This window comes from Hibiscus syriacus, unplaced genomic scaffold, assembly GCF_006381635.1.
Source record: "Hibiscus syriacus cultivar Baekdansim isolate YM2019G1 unplaced genomic scaffold, ASM638163v2 tig00001478_pilon, whole genome shotgun sequence".
Lineage (NCBI taxonomy): Eukaryota > Viridiplantae > Streptophyta > Magnoliopsida > Malvales > Malvaceae > Hibiscus > Hibiscus syriacus.
In genome coordinates, this window is record NW_024061874.1 from 1,879,762 (window position 1) to 1,895,827 (window position 16,066).

Genomic DNA, 16,066 nt, shown 5'->3' on the forward strand with positions numbered 1-16,066 from the left:
TACTTATCAGATGGGCCACTTCTTGGGTAATACTTGTCTGGTTCTGTGCAGGTATGACTTATGAGCTAACCATCCAGGAATATTCACTTTTTCTTTTCAATTTGATTTTTTCTGGCAGGAGAGCAAGGGTGTAGATGACTTAGGTGGTGTCATCAGAGAAGGGGGTGGAGCACTAGCAAAAGGCCTGTTTAGAGGAGTTACTGGAATATTAACAAAGCCTATTGAAGGTGCAAAATCTGCGGGCGTTGAAGGCTTCGTTCAGGGTGTTGGAAAAGGCATAATAGGTGTAGCTGCACAGCCTGTGAGTGGGGTTCTGGATCTTTTGTCAAAAACTACTGAAGGTGCAAATGCTATGAGAATGAAGATAGCATCTGCTATAGCTTCAGATGACCAACTCCTCCGCAGGAGGTTGCCTCGTGTAGTTGGTGGTGATAATTTGCTTGAACCATATGATGAGTATAAAGCACGAGGACAGGTACTTTAGTTTTTGTATCCTCATCTGAGGGGAATGGTTGGCTCTAAGTACATTAAGTGGAAAAGGACCCATTTTCTAGTCTATGTTGGCCACACATTTTCTGTTGCAGTTTTGTACTTAACCTGCTTATGTTGAGTACAACTCTTTTAACTTGCTGGTTCATCTTGAAGGTAATATTGCAATTGGCGCAGTCAACTTCTTTCTTGGGCCAGGTTGATCTATTCAAAGTACGGGGAAAATTTGCATTATCAGATGCATATGAAGATCATTTCATGCTACCAAAGGGAAAAATTACTATAGTTACTCATCGAAGAGTGATATTGTTGCAAGTAGGTTGAATAACGTTGGAAATATTTTGTGGTTGTCTGGTGCCTTTTTATTGTTATTGTTTCTTTGTAGATCAAACTAACGGATAACACTCTATCTTGTCTTTTTCAGCAAAACTCTAGTATAACTCAGAGGAAATTCAACCCGATGAGGGATCCGTGTTCAGTATTGTGGGATGTACCGTGGGATGATCTGGCAACAATGGAGTTGACTCAGGGAAAGAAAGACCACTTCAAAGCTCCACCTTCACAACTCATACTCTATCTAAAGACTGGACCAACAGATGCAAAAGAACAAGTTCGTATCATAAAGTGCACCCGAGATACTGATCAGGCTCTTCAAGTTTACTCTTCAATCGAAAGAGCAATGATTACATATGGACAGAACTCTTCAAAGGTTGGTTTCAAGATGATTTTATTTATCTATCAGGATTATATAGACCATAGGCCGTCACACTGTATTTTTCATAATGTGACATTGTTTTTCTATTTTCAAGTAATGCTTTCAGAGTTTGAAACATAATATAATATAGACATAGATGTTGAAAACTTTAAATGGGTACAACATAGGTGGGAGTATATCTAAGCATGGCCTTGGGTCATCCCTGTTAAGATTTAAGGTTTTTTGGTAATGAAATCTTGTTTGAATGAATCAGGAACTGGTGAAGAAGAAAGTGACTAAACCTTATTCACCAGTAAGCGAAAGCAATGCAGTTGAAGTGAATGCAAAGGAAGTGGGTTCCACCTGGTCTTCACAACAGGTATCTAGTCCCACGAGACCAACTTTTGGCGGCAGCAACAACAGCTTATTTTGGGAGTGAGATGTTGAAGCGAATGAGCACCAGCTGAGTGCTACAAATTTTGCTTAAATGACATTCAAAGAAAATGGTTTTTGGATAATATGGGATGATTACTCTGCCTCAGTATTAATGAAATTCAATTCTCTTTATAGAAAGCTTCTCATGGTAAATATCACATTATTTGTTCAAAATCCACGGGGAATGATGACGCAAATGCCCAAAATGGGTAACGACTCAAAAAAAATGTCAAGGCTTAGCTTGGCACTTGTTCGTATGTATTTTTTTATGTTGATTGTAACCTCTTAAACTTCCAGATCTCACGGTTAAATTTTGTTAGTCGCATTCTATCAAAAAAAATCTTCGGGGATATAAACATGAACAAAAATAAACCAAAAATGCATATTTCAAGTCCAACAAGTAAAAATCATATAAATATATCGTATCTCTCATTTTATTCGTATTAATTTCTTTTAAACAAATAGTTTAAACTAACTTTAATCTTTCATTTCATTCATCCAAACACTTTGTATTTTCTCTCATTTTTCTCTCTTCTTGGTCGAAAATTTTCTCCCAAATTCCCTCGTTTTCTTGGTGCTACTTTGTCGTCTTCTCCTTAATTTCATAATCTCTTTTCATCCTTAGTTCTTCATCCATGGTCGATTATTTTAGCTCGATCCATCATTGATCTTCAAGTTTCATCTTCTTCAATTCTTGCTTGTCTTCTTCAATCTCTTCTTCTCAATTTCTACCAGTGGTAAACTCTTCTCATGGCCTCCTTTTTGGTTCTTTATCATGACAGATAGTTATAAACAATGTCAATCTGATCACATTTTATTTGTAAAGATTGCTCCAGACAAGTAAAAAACAAACTTGATTGTCTACGTTGATGATATCATCATCACAGGTGATGACTTAATAGAATCGAGAAATTGAAAGCTTTACTAGCAAAAGAATTCGAAACTAAAGATTTACGGGCCTTAAAATATTTTCTAGGCATGGAAGTGGCGAGATCCAAAGAAGGGATTGTCATAAACTAAAGAAAGTACATTCTAGACTTACCATGTAAGACTGGGATGACTGGTTTCAAGCCATCGGAAATTCCCATGGAAGTGAATCTGAAGTTAAAGAAAGATGGGAATCCGATAAACATATAGCATTATCAAAGGTTAGTTGGTAAACTCATCTATCTATCCCTAACTAGGCCATACATAACATTCTTCGTTTGTATTGTGAGCCAATACATTAATGATCATAGAGAAGAACATTTGGAGGTTGTAAATCAAATTTTGAGGTATTTAAAGATGATACCGAGACATGGGTTTATTTTCAAAAAACATGAAGATAGAACAATAAATATTTTGTTAGATTCAAGTTGGGCTAGAGAATTAATTGATAGAAGTTTTCAGGAGTAGTGTAGAAGCAGAATATCGGGAGATGACACTCGGGATCTATAAAGGTGTTTGGATACAAAGGCTCTTAACTGAACTATAAATGTGTGATAGCAACTACTTTGAACTTCAGAGTGACAGTAAGTAAGTGGTAAGTATTGTTAGGAATCTAGTATATCACGACATAACAAAAACATGTGGAGATCGACAAACACAAGTGAATGGCGGAACAATGAAACTAAGTTATGTATCTTGAAAAATCATCTAGCTGATGTCTTAACCAAGGCACTTCCAAGGATTACTTTTGTCAAATCATATCCAAGCTGGGCCTTTATAATATTTACTCCCCAGCGGGGGAGTGTAAGTTGTGTTACGTTTATAATTCAATATTTGTAACACCCCCAATATCCGACCCAGATTCGAATATGAGGTGTCACATTGACTTTTCAAAACGTTTACTTTTACAAAATCTCATAAAATTTAAAACTTTTATTGAATCAACAGTGCATTAATTTACATAAATACCATCAAAATAATTACAAAATCGCTAGCATATATGATTTAAACTGTAATTACATGCCAACATAATTATTACAACAAAATGACATACTGTTTTAAATCAGTTCTGATCTGATCGCTTCAAAGGAGATGCTACCTTCCTAAACTTTAACTTTTGTCTTCCTGTTTCTTAGTACCTACGTGTAAACCACTTACACGCTGAGTCACAGACTTAGTGAGGCATAATATAACATACAACAATGAATTCATGAAACATGTAATTCTATAAATTCCATAATAACATTACCATTTACATATATTTCCTCAACTATATCATGCAAAAATCACGAAATGCACAAATGAAACATATCATCTTATGAGGTTTTTAATTCAGTTTATCTTTTGGGATGCCCATGTACATTACTGAGAATATGAGGTACTTGAGTACACTGAGGATGTGCACATATGCTGTCACCATAGCTCATGTAAATTCCCACTAGGGGCACTAAAACTTGTCCCGAAAGACCACACATATATGTTCCTAAGGACCACATAATTGTCCAGAAGGACCACTCCTTAAGGATCACATATATATTCCAAAGGACCAAATATGTGTTCTGAAGAACCGCATATATGTTCCAAAGGATTACATATATATCATGAAGGACCACATAAAACCCTCGACTCTTGGCATGCTAATTATACCTACAGCTCTCATATCATATATCATGGGCTTAAATATGGATACATTTCACATTTTTATATCTCTTCTAACATCTCTCATATAAACACATCACTTACTTCACATGCACACATATGATCACTTGTCTTATTATACATAACTTGGATTTGTTCTCTTATGGTCGCATACATCACATATTATATCATATTAAAGCATGTATGAGTTATACACATACTCATTATAATCATAACATATGCATGTACATGAATATGAAATCATGAAATCAAATATAGGAAATAGACTTATCAAAAGTCTTATTTCCATAAAACAATATCTATACTTACTATGGTATGCACTCACCTTAGCCTCACTTGATTCGAATCAATTCTAGAACTTTATCTCTCTCGACCATTTCTAATTCTTCGATTGTTCCAGAACTTGCTTATGCTCGATATCTACAGAATCATACATTTATATACATATCAACAATCATGATTCGATCCTTAATTTTCTAAACTAAAAGAAAGGCATAATTCCATTTTCTATTTGGAGTAGTATCGGTACCCCTGTAGGGTATCGATACTTCCCTAGCTGTGGTATCGATACCGAGCTTGGGTATCGATACCCAATTTGTATTCTGGAATCTTTGTTTCAAAAATAGTGCCAATACTGACCTTATGGTATCGGTACCCCTCGTATCGATACCATCCTTTAGGTATCGATACTTCATGTATGTCTTATTAAATTCAGGCTTATGGTATCGATACTGTTCAACTAGTATCGATACCCCTATACCAAATATCACTCTTTTACTCTTGAAGTATCGATACTGGACGAAATAATTTCGATACTCATAGCCTAGATTTTACCTTTGAAGCCCGAAAATTAACCCATATTAGCTTAAATCCTTCATGTCGTATTCCCTTTTATAGTTTTAACTTAAGTACACATACTCAAACCAATTTATATTCATCTAACAATATTTATCTTCAAAATCTCTTCCTATATCTTGAATTTAAGTATCCTACCAAATTTCCAACATGTTATAATTTCAATTCTAACACTTTATACTTCTTAATTAAGTTGATGACAAGTCAATTCTAGTCTCAAACTTTATTTATTAACTCTCTTCCAAAATTTCACTTATCCCCCTCTTATCTTTAATCCTTCCTAACTCCTTCATCTTTTGATTTTAAGACAACTTAAGCTTTCCTTAAGCTTAAGTATTGCCCAAAGAACATAAACCAAACTTAAATTCAATAAATAACTAGCTAACAAGACCTTCACTGGCGCCGATTAGGCGGTGGTCGGAGAGAGATTTTTAATCTCTCGACCGCGTAGATACAAGTGAGAGAAAATAGGAAAAGGTAAAAGGAGGGGAGCAGCCGAAAGGAATGGGGAGAATATTAGGTTAGTTGGGTTTATAATAGGGTATTTAAAGGGAGAAAAACGATCGTTTAATCCCCTTCCCTCTCCAATTTTTCTTAACCTTTGGGTAAACTACGATTTTGGTCACTCTATCTTTGTAATCTTTCGTCATAGTCACTAAATGTATCGTAAAATATTGTTTTTAATAGTCAAATGTTTCCATATTTATATTTTGGCCATTATTCCATAGTTATAACATATGGTTTAATTTCAGATTTGCTCGGTTAATTTAAACAGGACCTAATTTTAGTCTTTTTACATCATTTATATATTTACGAGTTAATTATAGATTTTACCCATTAGTTCGAGATTTGTTTTATTTTAGTCCTGTTGTTTGTTAAATGCTTAAGTTTGTATTTAAAGTGAAATATTAACGTTAAATATCTCGTTAACTCCCCGTAATTTTTTGTGGTTTCGATTTAATCCCTAAAGTGTTTTACAAGTTTTCTTTTAGAATAAATTTTATTTATGTTTTTTATGTTGTTGTTTTTTAGTTTCTTTTAGTTTTTTATGTAACATCCATAACCCGTATACGCGAACCAATACGAGTTACAAATATCACATCAGAAATTCAAAACATTTCTTTAATTGAACTGAGTAAATTTTTGTTTCATTCAAACATCTCAAGTTTCATAACTTGCACAATTATTATAAAATAATTATTCAAAGAAAAATCGTAATATAATATTCTTGGTTACCAATTCAAAACCAGTTCAAGCAGTGATAGACATTTCTATTTTTTTTCATAAATTAGATACGACTGTCCACCACGTTTAATTTAAAACCCAAATTAATTTTATTTAAGCATATCTTAATATTGTAATATATATTCATACTATTAATTATATTTAATACTAACTATATTAAGAAATTAAAAACATTTTGATTTCAGTGGTGAAACCCTCAAACAAAAAGAAAATATCAAAAACTCATAACTCACAATAAAAATAAATAATTGATATATATATTCACAAACTTAAAATAGTATATTTACAAAACTGATAAGAGCATTTCGATTTAAACTTTTATCACACATGCCAACAAAATTACAAAATAACAAGAAACCTATATTCAAATAGTTTTGATATGATCTTCTTCAAATGTATGTTGTCTCTTCCTAATTTTACTTCTCTGATCTCTTCAAACCTACGTGTGAAAACACTCACACACTATGTCATTGACTTAGTGAGGCAATAATGAGTGTAATAAAATATTTAAAAACACTTTCTTATACATTTCACTGAAAAACAATTCCTATAGAAACCAATATACATTTCATACACATACTTATAATCTTATATATTATTCAGTTCATATCAATTTGTTTAAAGAGCCCAACACATATTATTGAGAATTCAAGGTATCTGAGTACATTGAGGTTGTGCACTAATGCAGTCACCACTGCTCATATAATTTGCACCGAAGTGCCACGTAGAATATGTCCCGAAGGACCACAGAGATATGTCCCGAAGGACCACATAGAAATGTCCTGAAGTACCACGTAGAACCCTCGACTCTTGGCATGCCAACTATACCTCTAATTCTCATGCATATACTTTGAGATTTAACCATATAATTATTTTTCATTTCATTATTCAAAGTGTGTTTTATTCACATTGAATACATTCACATAGGGTATTTTCACGTAGAACATTTTCACTTAGCACATTTTCACATAGAACATTTTCATATAAAACATATTCACATATAACATTTTCATATACCAATAAAATCAAAACAATACTTTGAAAATACACTTTATATAAAACATCATAAAAATAATTCATAAAATAAAAAGTTTTCGATCGAAAACCTTTGAGGTTGACTTATCGCAAACCGTCCTCATATCTAATGTAAAACAATAAATTGCACTCACCTTTGCCTCAAATAAGTCCTAAACGGAAACCTTCCTTTCATTCAATATCGTACTATATTGCTTCGTTAAGTAAGCTTTCGATCCAAATCTACACATCAACATATTCAAGATAAATACCGAATCTCGATTAATGATCAATAATTTCACATTTACGTACGCAAAATAAACCATCCAATTTAAATTTCAGACTAAATAGTATCAGTACTCATCTTACAGTATCGATACTTCTCTTATATGGTATCGATACCTACATCAGTACCAATACCTTTTTGGCATTCTAGAATCCATCTTTAATAACAGTATCGATACCTTACTCATGGTATCGAGACCTTCACACTAGTATTGATACTACTTCAATCAGTATCGATATTGTTCATCGTATTCATACTCTTTCCTCTAATTTAACCTTATAGTATCAGTACTGTTCTTCTAGTACCGATACCCTTACCCAGATTTTATTTTTTATGGTTTTGATTTAATCCCTAAAGTGTTTTACATGTTTTCTTTTAGAATAAATTTTATTTATGTTTTTTTATGTTGTTGTTTTTTTAGTTTCTTTTAGTTTTTTTATGTAACACCCATATCCCGTATACGCGAACCAATACGAGTTACAAATATCACATCAGAAATTCAAAACATTTCTTTAATTGAACTAAGTAAATTTTTGTTTCATTCAAACATCTCAAGTTTCGTAACTTGCACAATTATTATAAAATAATTATTCAAAGAAAAATTGTAATATAATATTGTTGGTTACCAATTCAAAACCAGTTCAAGCAGTGATAGACATTTATGTTTTGTTTCATAAAATAGATACGACTGTCCACCACATTTATTTAAAACCCAAATTAATTTTATTTAAGCATATCTTAATATTGTAATATATATTCATACTATTAATTATATTTAATACTAACTATATTAAGAAATTACAAACATTTTGATTTCAGTGGTGAAACCCTCAAACAAAAAGAAAATATCAAAAACTCATAACTCACAATAAAAATAAATAATTTATATATATATTCATAAACTTAAAATAGTATATTTACAAAACTGATAAGAGCATTTCGATTTAAACTTTTATCATACATGCCAACATAATTACAAAATAACAAGAAACCTACATTCAAATAGTTTTGATATGATCTTCTTCAAATGTATGTTGTCCCTTCCTAATTTTACTTCTTTGATCTCTTCAAACCTACGTGTGAAACACTCACACACTAAGTCATTGACCTAGTGAGGCAATAATGAGTGTAATAAAACATTTAAAAACACTTTCTTATACATTTCACTGAAAAGCAGTTCCTATAGAAACCAATATACATTTCATACACATACTTATAATCTTATATACTGTTCAGTTCATATCAATTTGTTTAAAGAGCCCAACACATATTATTGAGAATTCAAGGTATCTGAGTACATTGAGGTTGTGCACTAATGCAGTCACCACTGCTCATATAATTTTCACCGAAGTGCCACGTAGAATATGTCCCGAAGGACCATAGAGATATGTCCCGAAGGACCACATATAAATGTCCCGAAGTACCGCGTAGCACCCTCGACTCTTGGCATGCTAACTATACCTCTAATTCTCATGCATATACTTTGGGATTTAACCATATAATTATTTTTCATTTCATTATTCAAAGTGTGTTTTATTCACATTGAGTACATTTACATAGGGTATTTTCACGTAGAACATTTTCATTTAGCACATTTTCACATAGAACATTTTCATATAAAACATATTCACATATAACATTTTCATATACAAATAAAATCAAAAAAATACTTTGAAAATACACTTTATATAAAACATCATAAAAATAATTCATAAAATAAAAAAGTTTTCGATCAAAAACCTTCGAGGTTGACTTATCGCAAACAGTCCTCATATCTAATGTAAAACAATAAATTGCACTCACCTTTGCCTCAAATAAGTCCTAAATGAAAATCCTTATCCTTTCGTTCAATCTCGTACTATATCGCTTCGTTAAGTAAGCTTTCGATCCAAATCTACACATCAACGTAGTCAAGATAAATACCGAATTTCGATTAATGATTAACAAATTCGCATTTACATAAGCAAAATATACCATCCAATTTAAATTTCAGACTAAATAGTATCAGTACTCCTCTTACAGTATCGATACTTCTCTTATATGGTATCGATACCAACATCTGTACCAATACCTTTTTGGCATTCTAGAATCCATCTTTAATAACAACATTGATAACTTACTTATGGTATCGATACCTTCACACTAGATACTCTTTCCTCTAATTTAACCTTACAGTATCGGTACTGTTCTTCTAGTACCGATACCTTTACCCAAATTTTACTTATTTCACTTTGAATTTTGCCTAAATTTCACCTAAATCTCTTACTCTTATCTCCAATCATGCCATCAAACTTACTATCACTTGTCCCAACTAACTTTTATACATTAATCCCCTTATAACATCCAAATTTCTCTAAAGAACACTTAAAACTAAAAATCACCCCATATATTCAAACATGTTTTGAATCATTTCTATGACTTAAAATACCTTAATTAGACATTTGACAAGTCAAATATGCATTTAGAATCCAATTTCTAACCATATTTCATAAATTCCCTTAAAAACCCCTTTTTCCTAATTCACCATAATTTCTCAATCTCTTAACTTTTAACCGTCTTTAAGCTTTCTTTAAGCTTTTATATCACTCAAGGACTAAAAACCAACTTAAAAATGAGAAAATAACCAAGAGTTACAGACTTTTATTTCCCTTTTCTATTTCCTCACATGCTTAAATGGGTTTAGAAATGAATTTTAAATTCATTTCCTAAAAAAAGACCAATATGCCCTTCCATTCTTCAATCTTTAATAATAAGTCCTGGAGAAAAATTTCCAAATTAGTCCTTGAACTTTTCAATATATCAAAATTAATCGCTAAATTTTAAATCCTTACATTTTAGTTACTAAGCCGATGTTTGGGATATTACAATTCTCCCCCTTAAGAAAATTCGTCCTCGAATTTTCACTGAACAAATAGATGAGGAAACTGTCTTCTCATATCCTCTTCACGTTTCCATGTCGCCTCTTCCAGTTTGTGATTTCTCCAGAGAACTTTAACTAATGGAATCGTCCTGTTCCTTAGTTGTTTGACTTCATGTGCTAAAATCTGCACTGGTTCTTCCTCATAGGTTAGGTCTGATTGAGCTTCTATTTCTTCCGATGCTATGATGTGCGAAGGATCCGATCGATATCTCCTGAGCATCGACACATGAAAAACATTGTGAATCTTCTCTATTTCTGGTAGCAATGCTAACTGATATGCCACTAGTCCAACTCCTTTTAAGATCTCATAAGGTCTAATGAATCTAGGAATGAGCTTTCCTTTGCGTTCGAAACGGATAATCTTCTTCCAATGCGAGACTTTGAGAAGCACTTTATCACCTACTTGGTATTCTATTTCTTTTATCTTCAAATCCGCATAGGACTTCTGTCGATCAGGAGCTATCTTAAGATTATATTGAATAATCTTCACTTTTCTTCGACTTATTTGATCATATCTAGCTTCACTAAGTCTCTATCTTTTAATTTAAACCAATTTAATGGTTTTCGACACTTCCTTCCATATAAAGCTTCGCAGGGTGACATCTTGATACTCGATTGATAACTATTGTTATAAGGAAACTCTGTGAGCGGCATATACTTCTCCCACGATCAATGGAAATCAATAACATATGTTCTTAACATATCTTCCATAACCTGAATTGTCCGCTCTGATTGACCATTGGTTTGTGGGAAAAGTCGTGCTAAAGTTTAATCAGGTACCCAAAGCTCCATGTAAAGACTTTCAAAATGTCGAAGTGAACCTTGGATCCCTATCAGATACTATTTAAACTGGCACTCCATTTAGTTGAACTATTTCCTTGATGTATAGTTCCGCATACTTATCCATTGAAAAATCAGTTCAAACATTAATGAAATGTGTGGTCTTTGTTAATCTGTCGATAATTACTCAGATTAAATCCTTTTTATTGAGTGTCAAAGATAAACCCATTACGAAATCCATCGTAACTCTTTGCCATTATCATTGAGGAATAAATATCGGTTACAAAAGTCCCGAAGGCACTTGGTGTTCAGCTTTCATTTGTTGGCAAGTTAAACACTTTGCAACAAACTCTGTAATAGCTCTTTTCAATTCTTCATCATTTGGAACACAAAATCGGTCTCTATAGTATAAGTATCCATTTGACTTTACTTCAAAGTCCTTGATTCCAACTTTTCGCACTTGTTATATTCTTACTAAACACTTATCATCCCTCCTTTGTGACTATTTTATTCGCTCCAACAATAGCGGTTTTAACTTTAATTCAACCATCAAATAACCATTGTGCTTTAATGAAAGCCGGCCATATAACATACGTAGAGCTATAAAAGTCTTTCGGCTAAGTGCATCAGCTTCCACATTAATCTTCCCAGGGTAATAGTCTATGATTGCATCGTAGTCTTTAAGTAGCTCAATCCATCTCCTTTGTCTAAGGTTTAGCTCTTTTTGAGTCAGCAAGTACTTTAAACTTTTATGATCTGTGTAAATATAACATCATTCACCATATAAATAGTGGCGCCAAATCTTCAATGCAAACACCACTGCTGCTAACTCAAGATCGTGTGTCAGATAATTCTTCTCATGTGGCTTAAGTTGTCTCAAAGCATAGGGTACTATTTTTCCATCTTGTATTAAGACACATCCTAGACCATCATGGGAAGCATCACTATAAATTGTATAGTCCTTGCTCGATTCTGGTTGTACTAGTTTTGGAGCTTCCGTTAGCACATTCTTTAAGGATTCAAAACTCTATTGACATTTGTCCGTCTAAATGAATGACACATCTTTCCTTAATAACTTTGTCAAAGGGGAGGAAATCATCGAAAATTCCTTTACGAACCTTCGATAATTTCCAGCCAAACCCAAGAAACTCTACACTTCAGAAATATTTCTTGGAGCTTCCCAATCTACTATAGCTTTAATCTTCTGAGGATCTACCCGAATCCCCTCTACAGATACCACATGTCCAAGAAATGCTACTTCATGTAACCAAAATTCACACTTAGACAACTTAACATAAAGCTTTTTATCTCGAAGTGTTTGAAGAATCACTCGAAGATGGGCATTATGATCCTCATTTGTCTTGGAATAAACCAAGATGTCATCAATGAAGATGACCATGAACTGATTGAGATAGGGTTGAAAAACCCTATTTATGAGATCCATAAACACTGCAGGTGCATTGGTTAATCCAAACGACATAACTATGAATTCATAATGGCCATACCTAGTCTTAAAAACCATTTTTGGAATATCCTTTTCTTGTATCTTCAGCTGGTGGTAGCCAGAGCATAAATCAATCTTGGAGAACACCGAAGCTCCTTTGAGTTGATCGAACAAATCGTCAATTCTGGGAAGAGGATACTTATTCTTTATTGTCACCTTGTTGAGTTATCGATAATCAATACAGAGACACATCAAACCATCTTTCTTCTTTACAAATAGCACTGGAGCACCCCAAGGTGATACACTGGATCTGATGAATTCTTTATCAAATAGCTCTTGCAACTGAGCCTTTAACTCACTCAGTTCCTTTGGAGCCATTCGATAAAGAGTCATCGAATTGGGTGTTGTTCCCGACATAACCTCAATTTGAAACTCCACCTCTCTATCTGGAGGTAATCCCATTAATTCCTCTGGAAATAGTTCTAGAAACTCTCGGACTGTCGGAATGTCTTCCAATCTCCTCTCCTTGGCTCGAGTATCGTTCACATTGGCAATGAAAGCTTGACATTCTTGTAACAATAACTTCTTAGCCGAAATTACCGATATCACATTAGTTAATGGATTAATTCTCTCAGTGACCACAATTACTTTCATTCCATCAGAACTTCTCAACACTACCTTATTCAATCGACAGTCAACATTGGCATGGTAATGATACAACCAATCCATTCCCAAAATAATCTTAAACTCATCAAAGGGTAATTCCATTACATTAGCAGAGAATTCAATTCCCTGAATCCTTATAGAACACCCTCAACAAATTTGATTCACCCGAGCACTATACCCTAAAGGGTTAGTCACAATCACTTCATTACTTATATATTCTAATTGAATTTTCAAATCTCTCACCAATTTACTACTAATATAAGAATAAGTTGATTACGGGTCAATCAAAACTAAAACAGTTTTGTCAACTAACTGAAAAGTACCTGCAATGATCTCCAGATCATTGTGATCTTCATTAGTCTTAAGATTATAGACCCGAGTAATTGAAAAAATTTCAGGTTGAGTGGTCGACTCAGATTGATTTCTTCCTATGCCTCATCCTTTAACTCTTTGAGGTACAGTAGCAAATCTCTCAAACTGTGCAGGCTCTCTGGTTATCAATGGGCAATCTTGGATAAAATGTCCCGTGTCCCCACATCTGAATCATGCTCCGGAGACAATTCGAAAAATGCCACTATGATGTTTTCCACTATGCTGACATTGACTTGGCTTTCCAGCTCCTGATTCAGTAGATTTGGTCTACTTAACTTTCACCGGATTTGATCCTCTACCTAAGGATGCATCTGATTCATATCTATATTGAGGTCGAAAACCTGAACTTCAGCTTTTTTTCGATTACGATGCACTCGACGAGGCACCCGCTCTCTTATTCCACTGGATCTTCTGCTCCTTATATCTTTCATTCTGAGCTCGCTCTAAGGCTTTAGCACGGTTTACCACATCTTGAAATATAGAAAGGTTCAACGCTAATAGCAACTCCTTTAGTCTGGGGCACAAACCCTCTACGAACCAATCACTTGAGTCTTTTTCCGTCGGGACCAATTTAGTTGCAAATCTGCTGAAATTATTAAACTTGCACTCATACACAGTGCGATTTCCTTGCTTCAAATTTATGAATTCTTGTTTCATTTGGTGGATGAACTGATCACAGATATACTTGTTCTTGAACTCTTCTAAAAACAACGACCATGTCACCTGGTCCCTAGTAGCTCTCATCGTCATATTAGTCCACCATATTCGCGCTTGTCCTCGTAGTAATGAGACTACTCCATTTCAGAATAATAGAGACCCTCCAACATAATCTTAACTTCGTTTAACTAAAGATTCTCACCAACGAGACCTTCCTCAACTTCTCCTCTAAATTCTGGTGCTCTTAGGCTATTAAGCTCCTAAGCTCCTTTTCCATATTCATCCTAGGAACTGAGGGAGCAGACAGATGGAAAATCGTCAGAATCGCATCCAACGTCCTGAAAAAGACTCCATTATCTTACACAAACACTCCAGAGGTGCTTCTTCTTCACTCTGCCTAGCTGGGGAAGGTGAATTAACTACACTTCTAGAGCCCTCGTAGTCTGACATCTATTAAGATACAATCACCTACTCTATTAGCCAAGACAACACACAATTTACCCGATCATATTTGAAAAATTTAACCTTTCGTTGGCATGTACACCTTTTAAATCACAATTTGCTTCGTTTTGAACTTAAAATCAGTTAAACCATAGCTCTGATACCAATAAATGTAACACCTAAACCCGTACCAGACCCGGATACAAATCTGAGATATCACATTGACTTTTCAAAACTTTGACTCTTTAAAAGTCCGTGAAAAATTTAAACTTTTATTTTGATTTTAGTGGTGAAACCCTCATACAAAAAGTAAATATCAAAAACTCATAACTCACAATAAAAATAAATACTTGATATATATATTCATAAACTTAAAATAGTATATTTACAAAACTGATCAGAGCATTTCGATTTAATCTTTTATCATACATGCCAACAAAATTACAAAATAACAAGAAATCTACATTCAAATAGTTTTGATATGATCTTCTTCAAATGTATGTTGTCCCTTCCTAATTTTACTTCTCTGATCTCTTCAAACCTACGTGTGAAATACTCACACACTAAGTCATTGGCTTAGTGAGGCAATAATGAGTGTAATTAAACATTTAAAAACACTTGCTTATACATTTCACTGAAAAATTGTTCCTATAGAAACCAATATACATTTTATACACATACTTATAATCTTATATACTGTTCAGTTCATATCAACTTGTTTAACGCATATTATTGAGAACTGAAGATATCTTAGTACATTGAGGTTATGCACTAATGTAGACACCACTATTTATATAATTTGCACCGAATTGCCACGTAAAATATGCACCGAAGTGCCACATAGATATATCCCGAAGGGCCGCTTAGAATTTGTCCCGAATAACCACGTAGAAATGTCCCGAAGGACCGCGTAGAACCCTCGACTCTTGGCATTCCAACTATACATCTAATTCTCATAAATATACTTTGGGCTATAACCATATAATTATTTTTCATTTCATTATTCAAAGTGTGTTTTATTCGCATAGAGTACATTCAAATAAGGTATTTTCACGTAGAACATTTTAACTTAGAACATTTTCATATAAAACATATTCACATATAACATTTTCATATACCAATAAAATCAAAACAATACTTTGAAAATACACTTTATATAAAGCATCATAAAAATAATTCATA

The 16,066-nt window shown here is 33.5% G+C and overlaps 1 protein-coding gene across 1 annotated transcript in view; it reads left to right on the forward strand.

The window, feature by feature from the left end:
- The window catches only part of LOC120127296, a 70,519-nt gene extending 68,794 nt beyond the window's left edge, over nucleotides 1-1,725 (forward strand). The window contains 4 exon segments of the mRNA XM_039145234.1: nucleotides 119-475; nucleotides 646-804; nucleotides 914-1,198; nucleotides 1,458-1,725. Coding sequence (XP_039001165.1) covers nucleotides 119-475; nucleotides 646-804; nucleotides 914-1,198; nucleotides 1,458-1,622 — 966 coding nt within the window. The 3' untranslated portion in view covers nucleotides 1,623-1,725.
- The last annotated feature ends 14,341 nt before the right edge of the window (nucleotides 1,726-16,066 follow it).